Raw genomic sequence first — 16,964 nt, forward strand, 5'->3', positions numbered from 1 at the left:
AAGTGTTTATGTGGCATGTTCCATCTTCTGACCAAAGGGTAACAGTCCTCTCTGGCTGTTAAGTCCAGGGGGTCCTTCTTCGGACTTTGCTCCATGGTGCTTCTCCAGTGGATGCTACTTATGGGGAAGGCTTCTCTGTTCTCTAGGGATCTGAGTTAGATTTTGGAAGATGGTTGGATTTGGATCTTGAATAAGGGAATTCCTGACAGAGGGAACCCTGGGGGCCAAGGAGGTTTTAGCTGCCTAGAAGGTGATCTTTCTTTCTCTGCCCTTTTCTTCTCAGCCCCATCACTTTACAAGCCTTGATTCAGTGTGGACAGCCCCAGTGCTACACTCACATCCTCCAGTGGCTAAAAAATGAGAGAGCCAACCCCCTTCTGATAGATGCTGTGACCTACCTGGTGGCCTTGATCCCAGAGCCCTCGGCCGAGAGGCTGCGGGAGGTCTTTAACACCGCAAGAGTGCAGCAGAGCCGGCTCACGTTTTATGCTCTGAGTCACGTGATCAACAAGTGAGTTTTCCACTGGTTCTCCTCATAGGAGCGAAGGAAGACCCCGCATGTCAGTGTTGTTTGTACCCTCCCTCCACTTGCAAATTCTGATGCTTACCCTTTCGTTTGTCTAATGGTCAATTTTGAGAGTAATGACTTGAAATGAGAAATCAGCGAACATCAGTGTATATTTTAAGATAAGCCTGGCTATGCTTGCTGAATCCTAACTCTTCTTCTGTAGCTATCATAAGACAAACCCTACATGGACACAGGACCTGCTGGAAATTGCTGATTACCTGTCAGAACAGATTGGCAATGACTGCACTGGGAACGAAGATCTCACCTACCTGATTCTGAGGGTATTTTCAGTTTTTTGTTTGTTGGTTTTGTATAATTGGTATCATTTCAGACGCACTTTTTCTGTCTGCCCCTCACTGCACCTTCTGAGCCCTGATTCTCTCTTGTTTATTTTCAATGTAGGTCATAGGAAATATTGGTAAAACCATGGAGCAACTAACCCCAAAACTTACATCTTCAGTCCTGAAATGTATCAGAAGTGAACAGCCATCCCTGGTGATTCAGAAGGCTGCCATCCAGGCCCTGCGGAAAATGGAGCTTAGTGATGAGGTAAGGGCCACAGAAGAGGGCCGAAAATGACGAGTTGATTCAGATTGACAAAGATTTGGAATGAGATTCTAAATCTCACCATTCTACTGACTTTATTCTACTGCTCTTTAATTGCAAATTTCAATACACCTATTGACTGCCTGGGGCTTCCAGATGGCTCAGTGCTAAAGAATATTCCTGCCAATGTAGGAGACACAGGTTTGATCCCTGGGTGGGAAAGTTCCCCTGGAAAAGGAAATGGCAACCCACTGCACCCTTTCTTCTCTGGAAAATCCCATTTTCAGAGGAGCCTAGCAAGGTACAGTCAGTGGGGTTACAAGAGAGTCAGACATGACTTACCAACTAAACAATTGACTGCCTAGCCATATGCAGACATGAGAAAAATAGTTGACCTTCCTGCTACTTCAACAGGCGAAGTGTGATTTTTTTCACTACCTGCTGTCCTCTCACCAGACTGACCATCACTCCCATCTTTGGAAAACATGTCTGATTTTTTCCCCCTATTTCCCTAGACTAAGAGAGTCAAACTGGCCCCCAAAGGTGGTGATGGTGATTCCACAGCTTTGCAGACAACCTGGCTTACTTATTAGCATCAAATTTTCCTGATTCCTTCTCACATTAACCCTCATATTGAAATAATTTATGTTAAAACATCTTTATCTTCAGTTAGTGGCAGATCTCCAACAAGTCATAACTTGGCCATAATTTGTATATTTTAATGCAATTGAATTCAGCATGCATATTTTTTAAGATTCTTTTTGATGTGGACTATTTTTAAAGTCTTTATTGAATTTGTTACAATATTGCTTCTGTTTTATGTTTTGGTTTTTTGGCCACGAAGCATTTGGGAACCTCAGCTGCCCAACCAGGGATCGAATCCACACCCCCTGCATTGGAAGATAGTCTTAACCACTGACCACCAGGGAAGCCCCTCAACATGCATTTGATATGTGTCTTCTGAGAACCCTTCCTGGAGCTGGTTGCTCTGGGTGAAGAAGGTTCAGTAACAGCATTTGAAGAATTAATAGAGAGAAATTCCACTTGCAAAATAAGATCAGGCATGTTTACCAGCCATGTTCCATGTTCTGACAGTGATGACAGTCTCATCTTTGGACTACAGGTCCGGGAAGTCCTTCTTCAGACTTTCCTCGATGACACCTCTCCAGGGGATAAGCGGCTGGCTGCCTATCTCATGCTGATGGGGAGTCCTTCCCAGTCGGATATTAGCAAAATCACCCAACTTCTCCCTCGGGAACAGAATGAGCAAGTGAAGAATTTTGTGGCTTCCCACATCGCCAACATCTTAAACTCAGAAGATCTGTATGTCCAGGAGTAAGTAAAGTCATTTTCATGCATCTGCCGCAAGGGGCTGAAATTCCAAACCTCAATTCTGATTTAGCCACTGCCTGCCCTTTAAGGCTGTTCTTTCTTCTGGAACCAACATCTGTGTGAAAGTGCAGCAGATCTGAGCCAAGCTTTGGGGGCAAATAAAACCCAAAGAGTTTGGTAGCGATTGGAAATCCACATTGACTTGGGAATGAGAGAGTAACATGATGTATGTCAGCTCAAAATACTCTCCTTCTTTTTGTCTAGCTTGAAAAGCTTAGTGGAAGAAGCTCTGAAAAAATCTCAGCTTCCAACTATCATGGATTTCAAGAAATTCTCCCAGAGCTATCAGTTTTCCAAATCAATTTCTCTTCCATCCCTTGACCTGGTCTCAGCCAAAATCGAAGGAAATCTTATATTTGATCCAAACAATTACCTTCCTAAAGAAAGCATGCTGAAAACGACCCTCAAAGTCTTTGGATTTGCTTCAGCTGACCTCTTTGAGGTATGTGTGGTCCTGAAGCTGAGTCTTATATCTTCTAGCCCATTCTGGCCTACATCATAAATAGTCAAGTCAAGGGAGCCGTGAGCCAGCTCCAGGAGGAGCAAGAATCATCAGGCAGTGATACCGTCACTTCTTCCCTTCTCCCTCTTCTTCCTGCCTCTCCACTAGGGGCCGTGTGGAGCACGACTCCTTATATGAATGGAAGTGTGATGTCTCAGAGAAGCCCTTACACCCTAAATCCAAGGGTTCAAACCCCAAATTCACCCCCAAACCAGAATCTTCAGTTTAACTATGTATCCCCTCTGAACCTTAGCTGCCTCTTCCAGGAAACAAGCACATAATAGGTTTTGTCTTGCAAGATTCTGGTGAGATTTAAATAAGACAACTCCTGTGAGTGGTCAGGTCAGCTCCTGCCCAGTAACATTCACCAAGTACTTGTTTAATAAATTGAACATAAATAGGGGAATGGGAGATGGACAAACAGAGAAACCTGATGGTGTTTCTTGCCTGATTTTCTCTCTCAGATTGGTTTGGAAGGAAAAGGTTTTGAACCAACACTCGAAGCTCTTTTTGGGAAGGAAGGATTTTTCCCAGACAGTGTCAACAAGGCTTTGTACTGGGTTAATGGTAGAGTTCCTGATCGTGTCTCCAAGGTCTTGGTGGACCACTTTGGCTACACCAAAGATGATAAACATGAGCAGGTATGTTTTACTTATCCTTTCAAGGAAAGCTTTGGGTCTCAATGCGAAAATGTCCTTATCTAAGCCTGGAAATCATCAAAGCACTATCTAACCAAAACGACAACTATGGCTATTACTAACCAGTCCAGTGGGAATAAGAGGCAGTATCCTCTGCAGTGACGGGCCTTTTGGAGATTCAGTCTACCCAGAGTCCAGGCTCATTAGAGGCTCACTAGTATAATGATTAACAGTGTGAACTCTGGGGCATGGGTTTGAAATCTAACCTCACTCTCTTCAAGCTCTGCATACCTGGGCAAGTTGCTTGATGTTATATCTGTTTCCACATCCCCAGAATGCTAATAATAACCTATATCCTTCACAAGGATATTTAAAGACTAAATGAATTAAAGTATGTAAAAAGGTAAACAAAGCCCCTGACTCTTGTGTTGATTATTCAAGAAGCAGATACTATTATAATTACGAAATTCATATTTTCACTATTATTAACTACTTTCTTTGGCTCTCACCCACATCTGTGCACTAGCTAATGCAGGCAGAATCCTCTTTGAAGTTGGCATAAGCCTCCACTTAAGGAGCAGAAAATAGATTGTGTGATCTGGACCATCTTATTCTTTAACTCTTTGCTGTCCAAAGCATGGTCCAGTCATTGGCATCACAGCAACACTTGTTAGAAATGCAGGTTCTCAGGCCCTACTGGGCTCTATGGAATCAGAACTTGCATTTGAATGAAAACCCCCAAGTAACCAGTATACACATTTCAATTTGAGAAGCAGGGTGGTAATTTACTCCCCGATGCTCACCTCCATCTGCTAATTTACTCACCTCCACTTGAGGCTGAGGGTCTTTGATCTGTTTTGGGTCTCTCAATCACCCTTTCAGCATCAGTCTATGGAATTCTTATCTCTAAGAACTTACCTAGATCAGAGCTTCCCTAGATGAGATGTGTTTCAAGCTTTTGGCCAATGTATACATCAGCTGTGCTTTCCCAGGAAATCCCTAGTGTTTTCCTTTGTTGGAGGAGAGAAGGAGTAAGCAGGGGAGGGGATGGGGGACAGAGGATCTTCTAATCTTGGGGAGCCATAGGGATCCTGGCATGCTGGAGAACAGAGATCACCTATGCCTACATCATAGATCACTTGAATGCCAACATTATTCAAGAACAGTGTGGAAGCACCATTGTCCCTGACGAGACCTTAGTTTTTTGTTTTTTTGTTGGTTTTTTTTTTTAATGTCTGTTTGGAGGAGCTGTCTATCTTTTGATAAAAGGTGGGGGCCTGGTTTCAGTGTCTGCCCCCACGTCCCCACCATGAGGGTTTATGTTTAGGCTCATCACAGCTGCAATAGAGGTCCCACACCTTAACCTAAGGGTGTTTGACAGCACTCACACCTCACTAGACATTTTGTTGTTAAAATCCCAGGACATGGTCAATGGAATCATGTTCAATGTTGAGAAGCTGGTCAAAGATCTGAAATCCAAAGACTTCCCAGAAGCCAGAGCCTACCTCCGCATCTTGGGAGAAGAGCTTGGCTTTGTCAGACTCCACGACCTCCAACTCCTGGGGAAGTTGCTGCTGAAAGGTGTTCATACCCTGCAGGGGATCCCCCAGATGGTAAGTGGACCGTCATAGGATGATGGGTTAGCCTGGGCTCTTTTGAGATCTCCCAGACTCCCTTAGGATCCCAGTCATGCAGACCAGAGAAAGTGCTTGCGCTTCCTTCAGAGAGGCAAGTTTGGCTTAAATGTCAGTGAAGAAAATTCCTGGATTCCTAAGGAATTGATAACATTTAGAAATTCAGCTATTCATCATGTATCTATTAACAGCATTCATTTGTTCATTTAATATTTAATATTAAATATTCCCTTTAATATTTAAATGATGAAGTGATTATGAAACAAAGTATGTAGAAAACTTCAGTCCCTTGTCTAAATATTCATAATTATTAGTTTATTTAAAAGGGAGAAAATATCCAAATATACTCCCTAGGATATACATAAAAGAGATCTCAAGTTATTTTCCAGAGGTGTTATAAAGAATAAACACTAATGCATACTGACATGTCCATCATCTAAATAGCTTGTCAGTTTTAGAAAACTGGTTTCACCATAATAAATTGTGCTGCAAGTATTCCAACACCAAATAATCAGAATTAAGTCACGCCGTGCAATGATACTTAAAGTTCACAAATCTCAGAGGCCCAGAAATAGTCTGAAATGCTCTTTGAATCCCCAGTTGAAAATGACATGATGTCTACCCAGGGAAAATTTTTGTATTCCAATTTGTTGAAATCAATAATCATTCATCTTTATTTATTAAGCTATTCAGCTAATTAAAATATGCCGGTCTCTTTCACTCTGGATAAAGAAGAATAACTATTGTCTGACATGGGGGAGGCTGCATTTCGGAAAGTCTGCTTCAATGAGGCTTACTTTTACTCCCTCCTCTATGATATAGATTAAAGAGCTCGTAAGGAAAGGTTCAACAAGTGACTTGTTCCTTCACTACATCTTCATGGACAATGCCTTTGAACTCCCCACTGGACTTGGATTACAACTGCAAGTGTCCTCCTCCGGCATCATCACTCCTGGAATCAAAGCTGGAGTGAAACTAGAAGTAGCCAATGTAAGAATCTGTTCACTTTCCTCCAGGGCAGATGTCTTGTGCAATTTAAAAAGGTGTTTGCAATTCAAGGTGAAGTGCGTCATCATTGGAATCACCTCATTAACTTTTCTTTTTTTAATTTACTTTTAAATTTAATTGGAGGAAAATTGCTTTACAGTGTTGTGTTGGTTTCTGCCATACAACATCGTGAATCAGCCTTAATTATACATATATCACCTCCCTCTTGAACCCCACTCCCCTCCCCCTACTCCACCCCTCTAGGTCATCACAGAGCACCAGGCTGGGCTCCCTGTGTTATATAGTAACTTCTCACCAGCTATCTATTTTACACATGGTAGTGTGTATGTGTTGATGAACATTAGGCTTCCACCAGGTTGCACCTAGCAACTTCCGCTCAGGCATGGCCATAACGTGAGAACTAAGTGTTTCAGTCATCTTTGTATCCTGTTATGCTTAATGTTAACTTGGGCACTTCCTGGTCCTGGGTATCAGTCTGGCCCTGAAGGACTGAGAACATGGCTTTTCCTCCCACAAACACATCTCAGTAACGCTTCCTCTGGTGTGAGCCATCCAGAGATTCTTCCCAGAAGTGGGAAGCTGGTTGGGGGAGTGGTGATCTGACTGCAGGGGACTGAGGTTATTGACCCAAGCTGATTAGGTCATTGTCTGACTTACAGATGCAGGCAGAACTGGTGACAAAGCCATCTGTGTCTGTGGAGTTTGTGACAAACATGGGCATCGTCATCCCAGACTTTGCCAGGAGCGGGGTGCAGATGAACACCAACTTCTTCCATGAAACAGGCCTGGAGGCGCGAGTAGTCCTAAAGGCCGGGCAGCTGAAGTTCATCATTCCTTCTCCCAAGAGGCCAGTCAGGCTGTTCAGTGGCAGGTAATTCTTTCATTTAGATCTGACCAGCCAGCTTGATAGAAGAAATTATGACTGCAGGGTTTGGCCAAGCTACACAGTTGATTGAGAAAATTCAGGCCCCAATGGATCTTGATGGGAGGGGCGGGGAATGGGGTGAGAGAAGGTACTAGATTACCTGTCCTAGACTCACTGCATAATTACAGTTTCCTAGACATTTCATATTTCACTAAGCTGAGACTTCAGACCTACTGATTAACTAGTTGCTATTAGATTGTATTTTCTTGTGTGATTTCTTTTGAGAATGAAAAAAAACAAAAAACGCTAGCTATAGAGAAAACATCCTTGGGAAATGAACATTTTTCCCGAGAAAAATACCAAAGGACATACTGATCTACAATGGCAAAAGTGGACATCTACAGTGGATAAAGCATCAAAGCCCTAATCTACTGACTATGGAGGCAACCTCCTATTGAGAGCTCCGTGGTCAATAAAATCCTCAAAGAGGGATCTACCTTAGTGTTTCCATATTTTGGACACTTTTTAATTAATAATTATTATGTTCACTGAACTCTAACCCCCTGAATGCTTTGCAAGAGTGTTCTCAAATATAAGACAAATGGAGACCATTTTACTCTCATTCTCTTTCTGCCTACACAATAAAACTTATATAAGGACACATTAATTTATCAATTCAAACATAGTGAGATAAGCAGGGACTGTCAAGTGAAGGCTGAGTTAGACGAAGCAGGAGAGGACCATGACGTTGTGTATTGTGGAGCCTGTGGCAGTTAGAGAAAGCATTCTGGAGAAAGCCACACTTCAGCTGATCCCTGGAAGCCGAGTGGGAGCTACCCAGACAAAAGAGAAAAGAATGAATGTTCCCAGGCAAAGAGAAAAGCACGTGCAGGGACCTGAAGGAAAAATGTGGTTCCAGGAACTATAAGAAAAGTTCCATGTGGTCAAGTGCATGGGAAATACAGTGAAAGAGGACATGAGAGGCTGCAGGGGTCAGCCTTGTGAGCCATCTTCAGGAGTGTGGGCTCTTCTGAAGGCAAAAGGGTTGAAAGTGGGTGTGTAAATGAAATAAGGTTGGTGTTTTAGAAAACTCTGACTCCGGAGTAGGAGATGGGTCGAGAGGAGGCATGGCCAGAGCAGGAAGATGAGTCAGGAGCCTGGTTACAATCGCACACTGGGGGAGATGGTAGTGCTGCACTTGAGGAGGGCAGACAGACAGAGCAATGAACTGACCCCAGAAATCCTTAGGAGGTGGGAACTTGGTGATTGACTGGATGCAGGGAGTGAGCAGGGGGGCAGGGTGAGGAAAAAGAAGGAGTCAGGAGGAGTCAGAGGTGCTCGTCATTGAAACAGAGACCACAGAAGCAAAGCAGTTGGTGAGGGGGATAAGGACAAATGCCATTTTCAACACACTGGCTTGGAAATCCTGGGAGACTGAGATACCCAGCTGTGGTCAGATCCATGGGTCTGAGCTCAGTGCGAAGGTCTGAACTATAAATACATATCTGGGCATCACTGGCACATAGAGGTTGTTGAAATCAAACAGTGATTCATGTAGAGTAAGGCATGAGGGACTAGGACAGGAACAGATAGAATATACACACGTAAAAGACGCATATGCCACAGAGAGTGATAAGGGGTGACCAAAGCCATGAACGGTCACAGAAGCCCGGGAGCAGCCACGGGGTGGATCATCTCACGGACGGGGCATCACTGGCACTCAGGGTTCCAGCCCACCAGCAAAGGTTGGTCTCAGCGCACCCCTAAAATGAGAAAACAGCCCTGAGAAAAGAACATGATATATCAAAGAAACCATCCTTAGGTGGAATCAGGACATTATGAAGTACTCTTGCACTTACTGATTTTTTAAGAGCATCCTGGGGAGGAGGATACCAGATATTTTCAGATCTAGTTCAGACTCTAAAGTCTTAATCTGGCCATTAGTGAGCAACTCTACTGAATGTTTCCAAGAGATCAAAAAAGACAAAGCCGGAAAATGTCCATTGGAGGTGACTGGAGATGCTGATGAAGGCAGTTGCAGAAGCAGCAGGAGGGTGGCCGTCAGACCCCTGTTCAGGAGACGGGTGTTGAATGAAAGTGGTGACTACAGAGGCAGACAGATTTCTTGATTGCGAGGGAGACAAGAGGGGGCTAGAAGGGCAGGAAAGGGGTGTGGAGTGTGTGTACGCAGTGGGAAAAGAGACTTGAGTATGTTTAACGCTGGTGGAGGAAAGCTAGTGGAGAGGGATTTCAGGTGAAAAACAAGTCGGACACCTTTAATCTGCACTTTAGGAAGGAAGGGGCAGCCATGAAGTCAGGTCCCAGTGACCATTACTGACCTGAGTCTCTTTCATCTGTAAAAGGAGACTCTTAATTCCTACTGTCATGGAAACTACAGATAGGAAATGTGACCAACTTAGTGCAGTGTCTTAGTGCAAATTGTTTTGGGAAATGTTAAGAGTCACAGGGTTGTTCGCCTTATTGATGTTCTTCTTACAGTTCTGGGTTTCTGAGTAAATCAAAGAATTTGAGGTGGATATGGACAGAGGGAAGATGGGGAGCAGGGTAAGGGGGCATTTGCATTGGGAGAATCAGTGATGTTCATTTCAACGGCTTGAAAATAACTAGGTTTTTTTTCCCCTTCTTTGACTAGTAACACATTGCATTTGATCTCTACCACCAAAACGGAAGCGATCCCACCTCTCATTGAGAACAGGCAGTCCTGGTCAACTTGCAAACCTTTCTTCATTGGCCTGAACTATTGCATCACGGGTGCTTACTCCAATGCCAGCTCCACAGACTCTTCCTCCTACTACCCGCTGACTGGGGACACCAGGTCAGAAATGCTCAGTGTCTCTGCCCAGCATCTGCTCACCTCCTAGATTATGACCACCTCGCAGGGCTTCCCATGTGGTGCTAGTGATAAAGAATCTGCCTGCCAGTGTGGGAGACACACAGGCTCGGGTTCCATCCCTGGGTGGGGAAGATCCGCTGGAGAAGAAAATGACAACCCAGTATTCTTGTCTGGGAAATCCCATGGACCGAGGAGCCTGCTGGGCTACAGTCCAGGGGGTCACCCAGAGTTGGACATGACTGAGCGTTCACATGCAAGCAGGGCCAAGGAAGAACGCTGTGTGTTGTATTGCCATGTGACCAGCCTCAGGAACTTGCTCTATGCCTTGGTTATTTAGAACTGTGGTCCTTTGCCCTACACACCAGAAGGGTACCTACCTAACCTTTGTGGCTAGGTTTTGGCATCTCCACAGGTGGAGAGGAGAGGGCAGTGTTGGAAGGTGAGGTGTCATAACCCCTAGGGAGGTCTTAGCTCCAAAAATAAACAAAGGAAATTTTATCAAACTCCCTCAAGGAAACTACCCACTGCCACTGAGAATCACTCCTTTAAAAGCATCTCTTTGTAGGTGGTGCCCCCTTTTTCTCCCTCATGCATTAGAGGAGGAGATGATAGACATATGCTGATTTGCTCCCAGTTCAGTATCCATGTTCCCATTACCTCCAGACACACTGGCAAGATCTTTCTTGAAGCCATTCCCACTCCGTGGCTTCCCTTGTGGCTCAGCTGGTAAAGAATCCGCCCACAATGCGGGAGACGTGGTTTCAATCCCTGGGTTGGGAAGATCCCCTGGAGAAGGCAAAGGCTACCCACTCCAGTATTCTGGCCTGGAGAATTCCATGGACCTTATAGTCCATGGAGTTGCAGAGTCGGACACAACTGAGCGACTTTCACTTCACTTCCCACTCCTTATTCTCAGCTTTGCTGACTTAACCAGCCAACCCCTGTTGGTCCAAAAACCCCAGGCCTCCTGGGATTTGCCCTTGCCTTGGGCTTTTGGAGGAAATGAAGGGACCTTAAAGATCATCATTAGTTAAGGACAAGAGACAGGGTTAAATAAGGACCAGATTTTTGTTGCAATTGGGGCCGAGTTGTTTTGGTGATGATATTATCATCACGAAGGCTCTAACGTTATGCATCACATGCATTTTAACATCTTTAGATTTGAACTGGAACTGAAGCCCACAGGAGAAGTGGAACAGTATTCTGCCAAGGCATTTTATGAACTCCGGAGAGATGGTGAAGCCTTGGTGGACATGCTGAAGCTTGTAACTCAGACTGAAGGCAAGTATGCAGAAAAGGGCCCTTCCATCTCCGCCCTCAATCTCAAGTCCAGGACTCACAAGGAGAACGCATTTCATTTAATGGATTTAACAAATAGTTACTGAGTGCTGGTTAAGTGTCAGGCCTGATCTAAGAGCTGAAGATAGAATAGTAAACAGAGATAAAGTCACTGTCTTTTGTGGAGTTTATAGTAAACAACCAAACAAGTAAATATTCAGAAGGTCAGATTTCTGCTGGGGAGAAGAGAGCACAGAGAGGCCTAGGGGATGTCAGGAGTGGCAGCCAGGAGGAAGGGTAGGGGAAGCCAGTGCCATATGGAATGAAAAGGGAAGCTGTCACTGGTAAAGGGAGCATAAACAAGAGGCCTGAAAGAGGTAAGGGGATAATGCACATGTAAAGACTGAGGGGCCAGCTGGTGCAAAGGTCCTGGGGCAGGTGCATGGCCTCTGTTTGAGGAAAAGGAAGGAAGTTGGTATGGCTGAATCAGAGATCAGGGAGGAAAACTATAGAAGATGAAGTCAGAGAAATAGGGGCAAGGCGAAGGATGGTCTTGTAGGCTGTGTAAGGATGTTAGTTTTTACAATGAGTGAAGTAAGCTACTATTTTTTTAAATTGAAGTATACTTGATCTAAAATGTGTTACTTTCAGGTGTCTAGCAAAGTGATTCGGTTATATATATATATACTTTTTCAGATTCTTTTCCATTATAGATTATTACAAGATATTGACTATAGTTCCCCTTGTTATACAGTAGATCCTTTTTTAATCTCTTTTAAATATAATACTGCGTATCTGTTGATCGTAGACTCTTAATTTACCCATCCACCCCCTTTGTCCTTTGGTAGCCATAAGTTTGTTTTCTGTGAGTCTGTTTTATCAGCAAATTCATTTGTATCATTTGCTTAGATCCCACATGTTAGTGATATCATATGATATTTGTCTTGCTTTGTCTGACTTATTTCAGTTAGAACAAAATCTCTAGGTCCATCCATGTTTCTGCATATAGCAATGTTTTATTCCTTTTTATGGCTGGGTAGTATTCCATTGTATGTGTATACCAGATCTTCTTTATCCATTCATCTGTTTGTGGACATTTAGGTTTCTTTTATGTCTTCACTATTGTAAATAGTGCTGCTATGAACATTGGGGTTCATGTATCTTTTCAAATTAGGTTTTTTGTCTAATTTGGGTGTATGCCCAGGAGTGGGATTGCTACATCATATGTTTATAATTTTTAGTTTTTTAGGGAACCTCCATACTATTCTTCATAGTGGCTGCACCAATTTATAGCCCCATCAACACAGTAGAAGGGTTCTCTTTTCTCCATATCCTATCCAGCATTTATTATTTTTAGACTTCTTGATAATGGCCATTCTGACCAGTGTGAGGTGACATCTCACTGTAGTTTAAACACAAAAGGAAAACAAAACCCACAGGAAAGGGGGTGCTCACAGGGGATATGGATGAAAAAAAAAGTCATTTAACAATTTTACAAGAGATGTAAAATGGGTAAACCTGTGAACTGAAGGAAACCTGGGAATCTTGTGACAAAGAACGGAGGAGCTGGGAGAGAGGCAGGCAGGGCATAGTGGCAGGGAGCCAGGAAGGATGTCATAGGCAGGTCCTCATACGGAGATGTGTGCCTGACAGAGCCAAGCCTTTACTGATCCCTGAAGATGCTGAGTGTTTCTCATGTCAGGCCCTTTGCACTTCTGATTTCCTCTGCCTGGACAGCTCTCCCCATAGGGTACAGCCTGGCTCAGCATCTTTCTCATTTTTATTTATTTACTTGGCTGTGCCAGGTCTTAGCTGCGGCATGCAAGATCTTTAGTTGCCACATGCGAACTCTAAGTCGTGGCATGTGGGATCTAGTTCCCTGACCAGGGATGCCACCTGGGTCCCCTACACTGGGAGCTTGGAATGTTAGCCAGTGGACCACCAGGGAAGTCCCTCACCCTCTCTCTTCATTCAAGCCTCTGCCCACATATCCTCTTATCAGAGCTTCTCCGGCCACCACGCATGAAACAGCACCTCTTCTGTCCTTGTCTGTCCTTTATCATCTTATCCAGTTTTACTTTTCATCTTAACATTTATTACCACCGGACATATGTACTTGCTTATTGTCTGTACACCTCCCACTGGAATGTCAGCTCCATGAGGACTGGGAACCCCAGTGCCAAGAGCAGTGCCTCGCCCATGATAAGTAATCAGTAAATATTTACAAGCTGAACACATGTCTAGGTACCCTAGACTTAAAAATTTAAGGTAAGATCCATGAACTGTGTCCTCAGTTGAGTGCATTAAGTTCTGGAGGTTTCTCTGCCTTGTTCTCTTTTCTCCCTATACGGAGCTGATGAATACATTTCTTGATTCTTGTATGCTCTCCCAGGTGTGAAGCAGACCGAGGCTACTCTGCTATTCAGATACAATCGGCAGAGTAAGACCTTGTCCAGTGAACTCCACATTCCAGATTTTGACGTTGATCTTGGGACAGTCCTCAAAGTTAGTTATGACCCTTCTAAGGAAAAGAAGTCTTACAAGCTCACCCTGGACTTTCAGAACAAGAAAATCACTGAGGTCACCCTCACTGGCCACATAAGGTAAGGAACTCTCCAGGGGGGTCTGGCCAGAGCTATGGACCCTCCTGGCTCTGCCCTTTCTTCCTTTTCAGCTTTAAAGCTGACCAGGCCAGGGGTACCCACAGTCCACAGTGCAAGGGACAGATAGAACCCTTGTCATTCTGACTCTCTGCTCATGTCTGGTTGGACAGACCTGACATTCACTGGTATTACTATTCATGAGGCACTGTGCTGGGCACTTTAATTATCTCAGCCCTCGTGATAAACTGCAAGGTAGGTATGAGTTTCTCTGTTTTATAGATGAGGGAATGGCAGCTCAGAGGGGTTAAATAATTTGGCCAAGACAGCAGAGATAGTAAAGGGTGGAGCAGGATTCAGTTTTTAAAAACCTCTCCCCTATCTCCCTGGAAAGTCCTGAATTTGTGCCGAGTTGGCTTTAGAAGTTGAGGAGTTTAATCTCTGGTCACTTCTTTGAGCCATTCGTGTATCATGTTTTCATCACCACAAATAGAACCCATGTTTCATCCTGCATATCTCCTTGGAATGAATGGAATCATTGATGTTGACCTTTTCTTTTTCAATAGCTATGACAGGAGGGAAGAAGGCAAAATCAAAGGTGTGATTTCCATACCCCGTTTGCAAGCGGAAGCCAGAAGTGAGATTCTCAGCCTCTGGTCTCCCTCAAAACTGCTCCTTCAGATGGACTCCTCTGCCACGGCTTACGGCTCAACAATATCCAAGAAGGTGGCGTGGCGTTATGGTGTGTATGTCTCTCCTACGTGAGCACACCCAAGAAGAGCTCCGTGTACTTGAGGGCAGTGCTGACAGCCATAGGTAGGGACTGACCTGGTGCTCTTGACAGCTATTTCCCATGTTTGTTTTCAGATGGAGAGAAGATTGAATTTGAATGGAACACAGGCACCAATGTGGATACTAAAAAAGCAACTTCCAGTTTCCCTGTGGATCTCTCTGGTCTTCCTAAAAGCTTGCATACGTATGCCAATATTCTCCTGGATCGCAGAGTTCCTCAGACAGACCTGACTTTTCGGCGCATGGGTTCCAAATTAGTTGCTGTGAGTACACGTCAGCCAGTCAATAAATACACAGTGATAATTACATAGTCAACCCTACATTAGGTGAAAGAGAATATCCAATGATGGAGAAGGTATGCTTCCCACCCCCAGGGAATTCCTGGGGAGAAAAAGAAGCATTGACATGCACACTCTTGTTGTTTAGGTGTTAAGTCTTGTCCAACTGTTTTGCAACCCCATGTACTATAGTCTACCAGGCTCTTCTGTCCATGGGATTTCCCAGGAAAGAATACTGGAGTGGTTTGCCAACTCCAGGGGATCTTCCTGACCCAGGGATTGAACTTGCCTCTCCTAAATTGGCAGGCAGGTTCTTTACCACTGAGCCACCAGGGAAGCCCTTAATATGTGCCTAGTTACCCAGTTACACAAGGCTGTATGTTTTAAATACCAAATGAATACTAAGCAGAAGAGTTACCTGTGCCTAAGACATCACAGGGAACTTCAGGATACTGGCTAGAGGGTTGACTATGCTATACATTCCTTTTATAAAATACAGGAAGAGATGGATTACTGCCAACCAAAATTAAATAATTTTTATGATTTATATTTTAACTTTGAGTATATCATCCTGCTTAATGATAGAAGTGTCAAATTTGGATTATCACCTAATGTGAAGTGTGTTTGATGCCTGTCCGTGCCCACTGCTTTTAAAACTCCTGTTATTTTGTAGGCAGCAAGCACCTGGCTCCAGGAGACATCCAGGAGTCTTCCTTACGCCCAGAATATACAAGATCAACTCAGTGGCCTGCAAGAGTTGTGCCTCCAGAAAATGAAATTGCCAAACTTCCACATCCCAGAAAACCTCTTCTTGAAAAGGTGAAAAAATGAACCAGAAAAATTTCTTGAACCAGGAGACGTAAATGGAAGATTTTACTTAGCGTGATTTAGGCCTTTTTTCAATTTACATTTTTAATGGAAGTGATGTGAGCATTTTATTAGTAACTGTAGCATAAATGCTATGGCATTTTTGCATTAGTAAATATGAGGTCAGAATGTGAGCACCAACCCAGTTAAAAAAAAAAATCCTAAGAAAGTAATTAGGAGATTCTAGTACTCTGTCCCTAATATGTTTCACAGGTTATGAAACGCATTTGCAGGTAAGTGATTGTGTCACTGTAAAAACAAGAAAAACTATGACTTGGGCTTCCAGGTGGCGCTAATGGTAAAGAACCTGCCTGCTAATGCAGGAGCTGTAAGAGATTGCAGTTCTATCGCTGGGTCGGGAAGATTCCCTGGAGGAGGGCATGGCAACCCACTCCAGCATTCTTGCCTGGAAAATACCATGGACAGAGGAGCCTGGCAGTCTACAGGGTCGCAAAGTGTCAGACACGACTGAAGCAACCTAGCCCACACAACTGTGACTTAGACGGATGGTAGTCATAAGGACACAGTTCTTGGAAGGGATTTGAATGAATCTGAGTGTTTGATAGGTAGGGATTAAGACCAAGAACTCCAGGCCTTGGGAAGAGTATGAGCAGCGTGCAGTACTGGATTGAGAATGGGACACCTGCACTGTTGTTTGAAAGGTCAGGAGGCAGCGAAGTTCTTGCCATCTGACTGTGGGCACTGTCTTTGCTCTTCATTTCAGTGACGGTCGGATCAAATACACCTTGAACAAGAACAGTATGGAAATTGAGATCCCATTGCCTTTTGGTGGCAAATCCTCCGAAGATCTAAAGATGTTCAAGATGATTCAGACTCCAGCCCTCAACTTCCAGCCTCTGGGATTCCACCTGCCGTCGCAAGAGTTCCAAATCCCCACTTTTACCATCCCCCACTTGTATCCACTGCGGCTGCCCCTCTTGGGTGTGCTAGACCTCTCCACAAGTATCTACAGCAACTTGTACAACTGGTCTGCCTCCTATACTGGCGGAAACACCAGCACGGACCACTGGAGCCTTCAGGCTCAGTACCACGTGAAGGCAGATTCTGTGGTCGACCTGCTCTCCTACCACATGCAAGGTGAGCCATACTCACGGGGAGGGTCACAGAACAGCTTCGCTGCA

At 44.2% G+C, this 16,964-nt stretch overlaps 1 protein-coding gene across 1 annotated transcript in view; it reads left to right on the forward strand.

The window, feature by feature from the left end:
* APOB (apolipoprotein B) overlaps positions 1 to 16,964 on the forward strand; it is a 39,915-nt gene that overhangs the window by 10,522 nt on the left and 12,429 nt on the right. The window contains exons 10-25 of the mRNA XM_018055590.1: positions 284 to 511; positions 732 to 849; positions 971 to 1,117; positions 2,238 to 2,449; positions 2,711 to 2,948; positions 3,473 to 3,649; positions 5,068 to 5,259; positions 6,103 to 6,270; positions 6,948 to 7,159; positions 9,807 to 9,989; positions 11,167 to 11,288; positions 13,678 to 13,888; positions 14,452 to 14,627; positions 14,753 to 14,940; positions 15,629 to 15,774; positions 16,547 to 16,920. Coding sequence (XP_017911079.1) covers positions 284 to 511; positions 732 to 849; positions 971 to 1,117; positions 2,238 to 2,449; positions 2,711 to 2,948; positions 3,473 to 3,649; positions 5,068 to 5,259; positions 6,103 to 6,270; positions 6,948 to 7,159; positions 9,807 to 9,989; positions 11,167 to 11,288; positions 13,678 to 13,888; positions 14,452 to 14,627; positions 14,753 to 14,940; positions 15,629 to 15,774; positions 16,547 to 16,920 — 3,092 coding nt within the window. The remainder of the gene's footprint in view (positions 1 to 283; positions 512 to 731; positions 850 to 970; positions 1,118 to 2,237; positions 2,450 to 2,710; positions 2,949 to 3,472; positions 3,650 to 5,067; positions 5,260 to 6,102; positions 6,271 to 6,947; positions 7,160 to 9,806; positions 9,990 to 11,166; positions 11,289 to 13,677; positions 13,889 to 14,451; positions 14,628 to 14,752; positions 14,941 to 15,628; positions 15,775 to 16,546; positions 16,921 to 16,964) is intronic.

Source organism: Capra hircus, chromosome 11 (assembly GCF_001704415.2).
Source record: "Capra hircus breed San Clemente chromosome 11, ASM170441v1, whole genome shotgun sequence".
NCBI lineage: Eukaryota > Metazoa > Chordata > Mammalia > Artiodactyla > Bovidae > Capra > Capra hircus.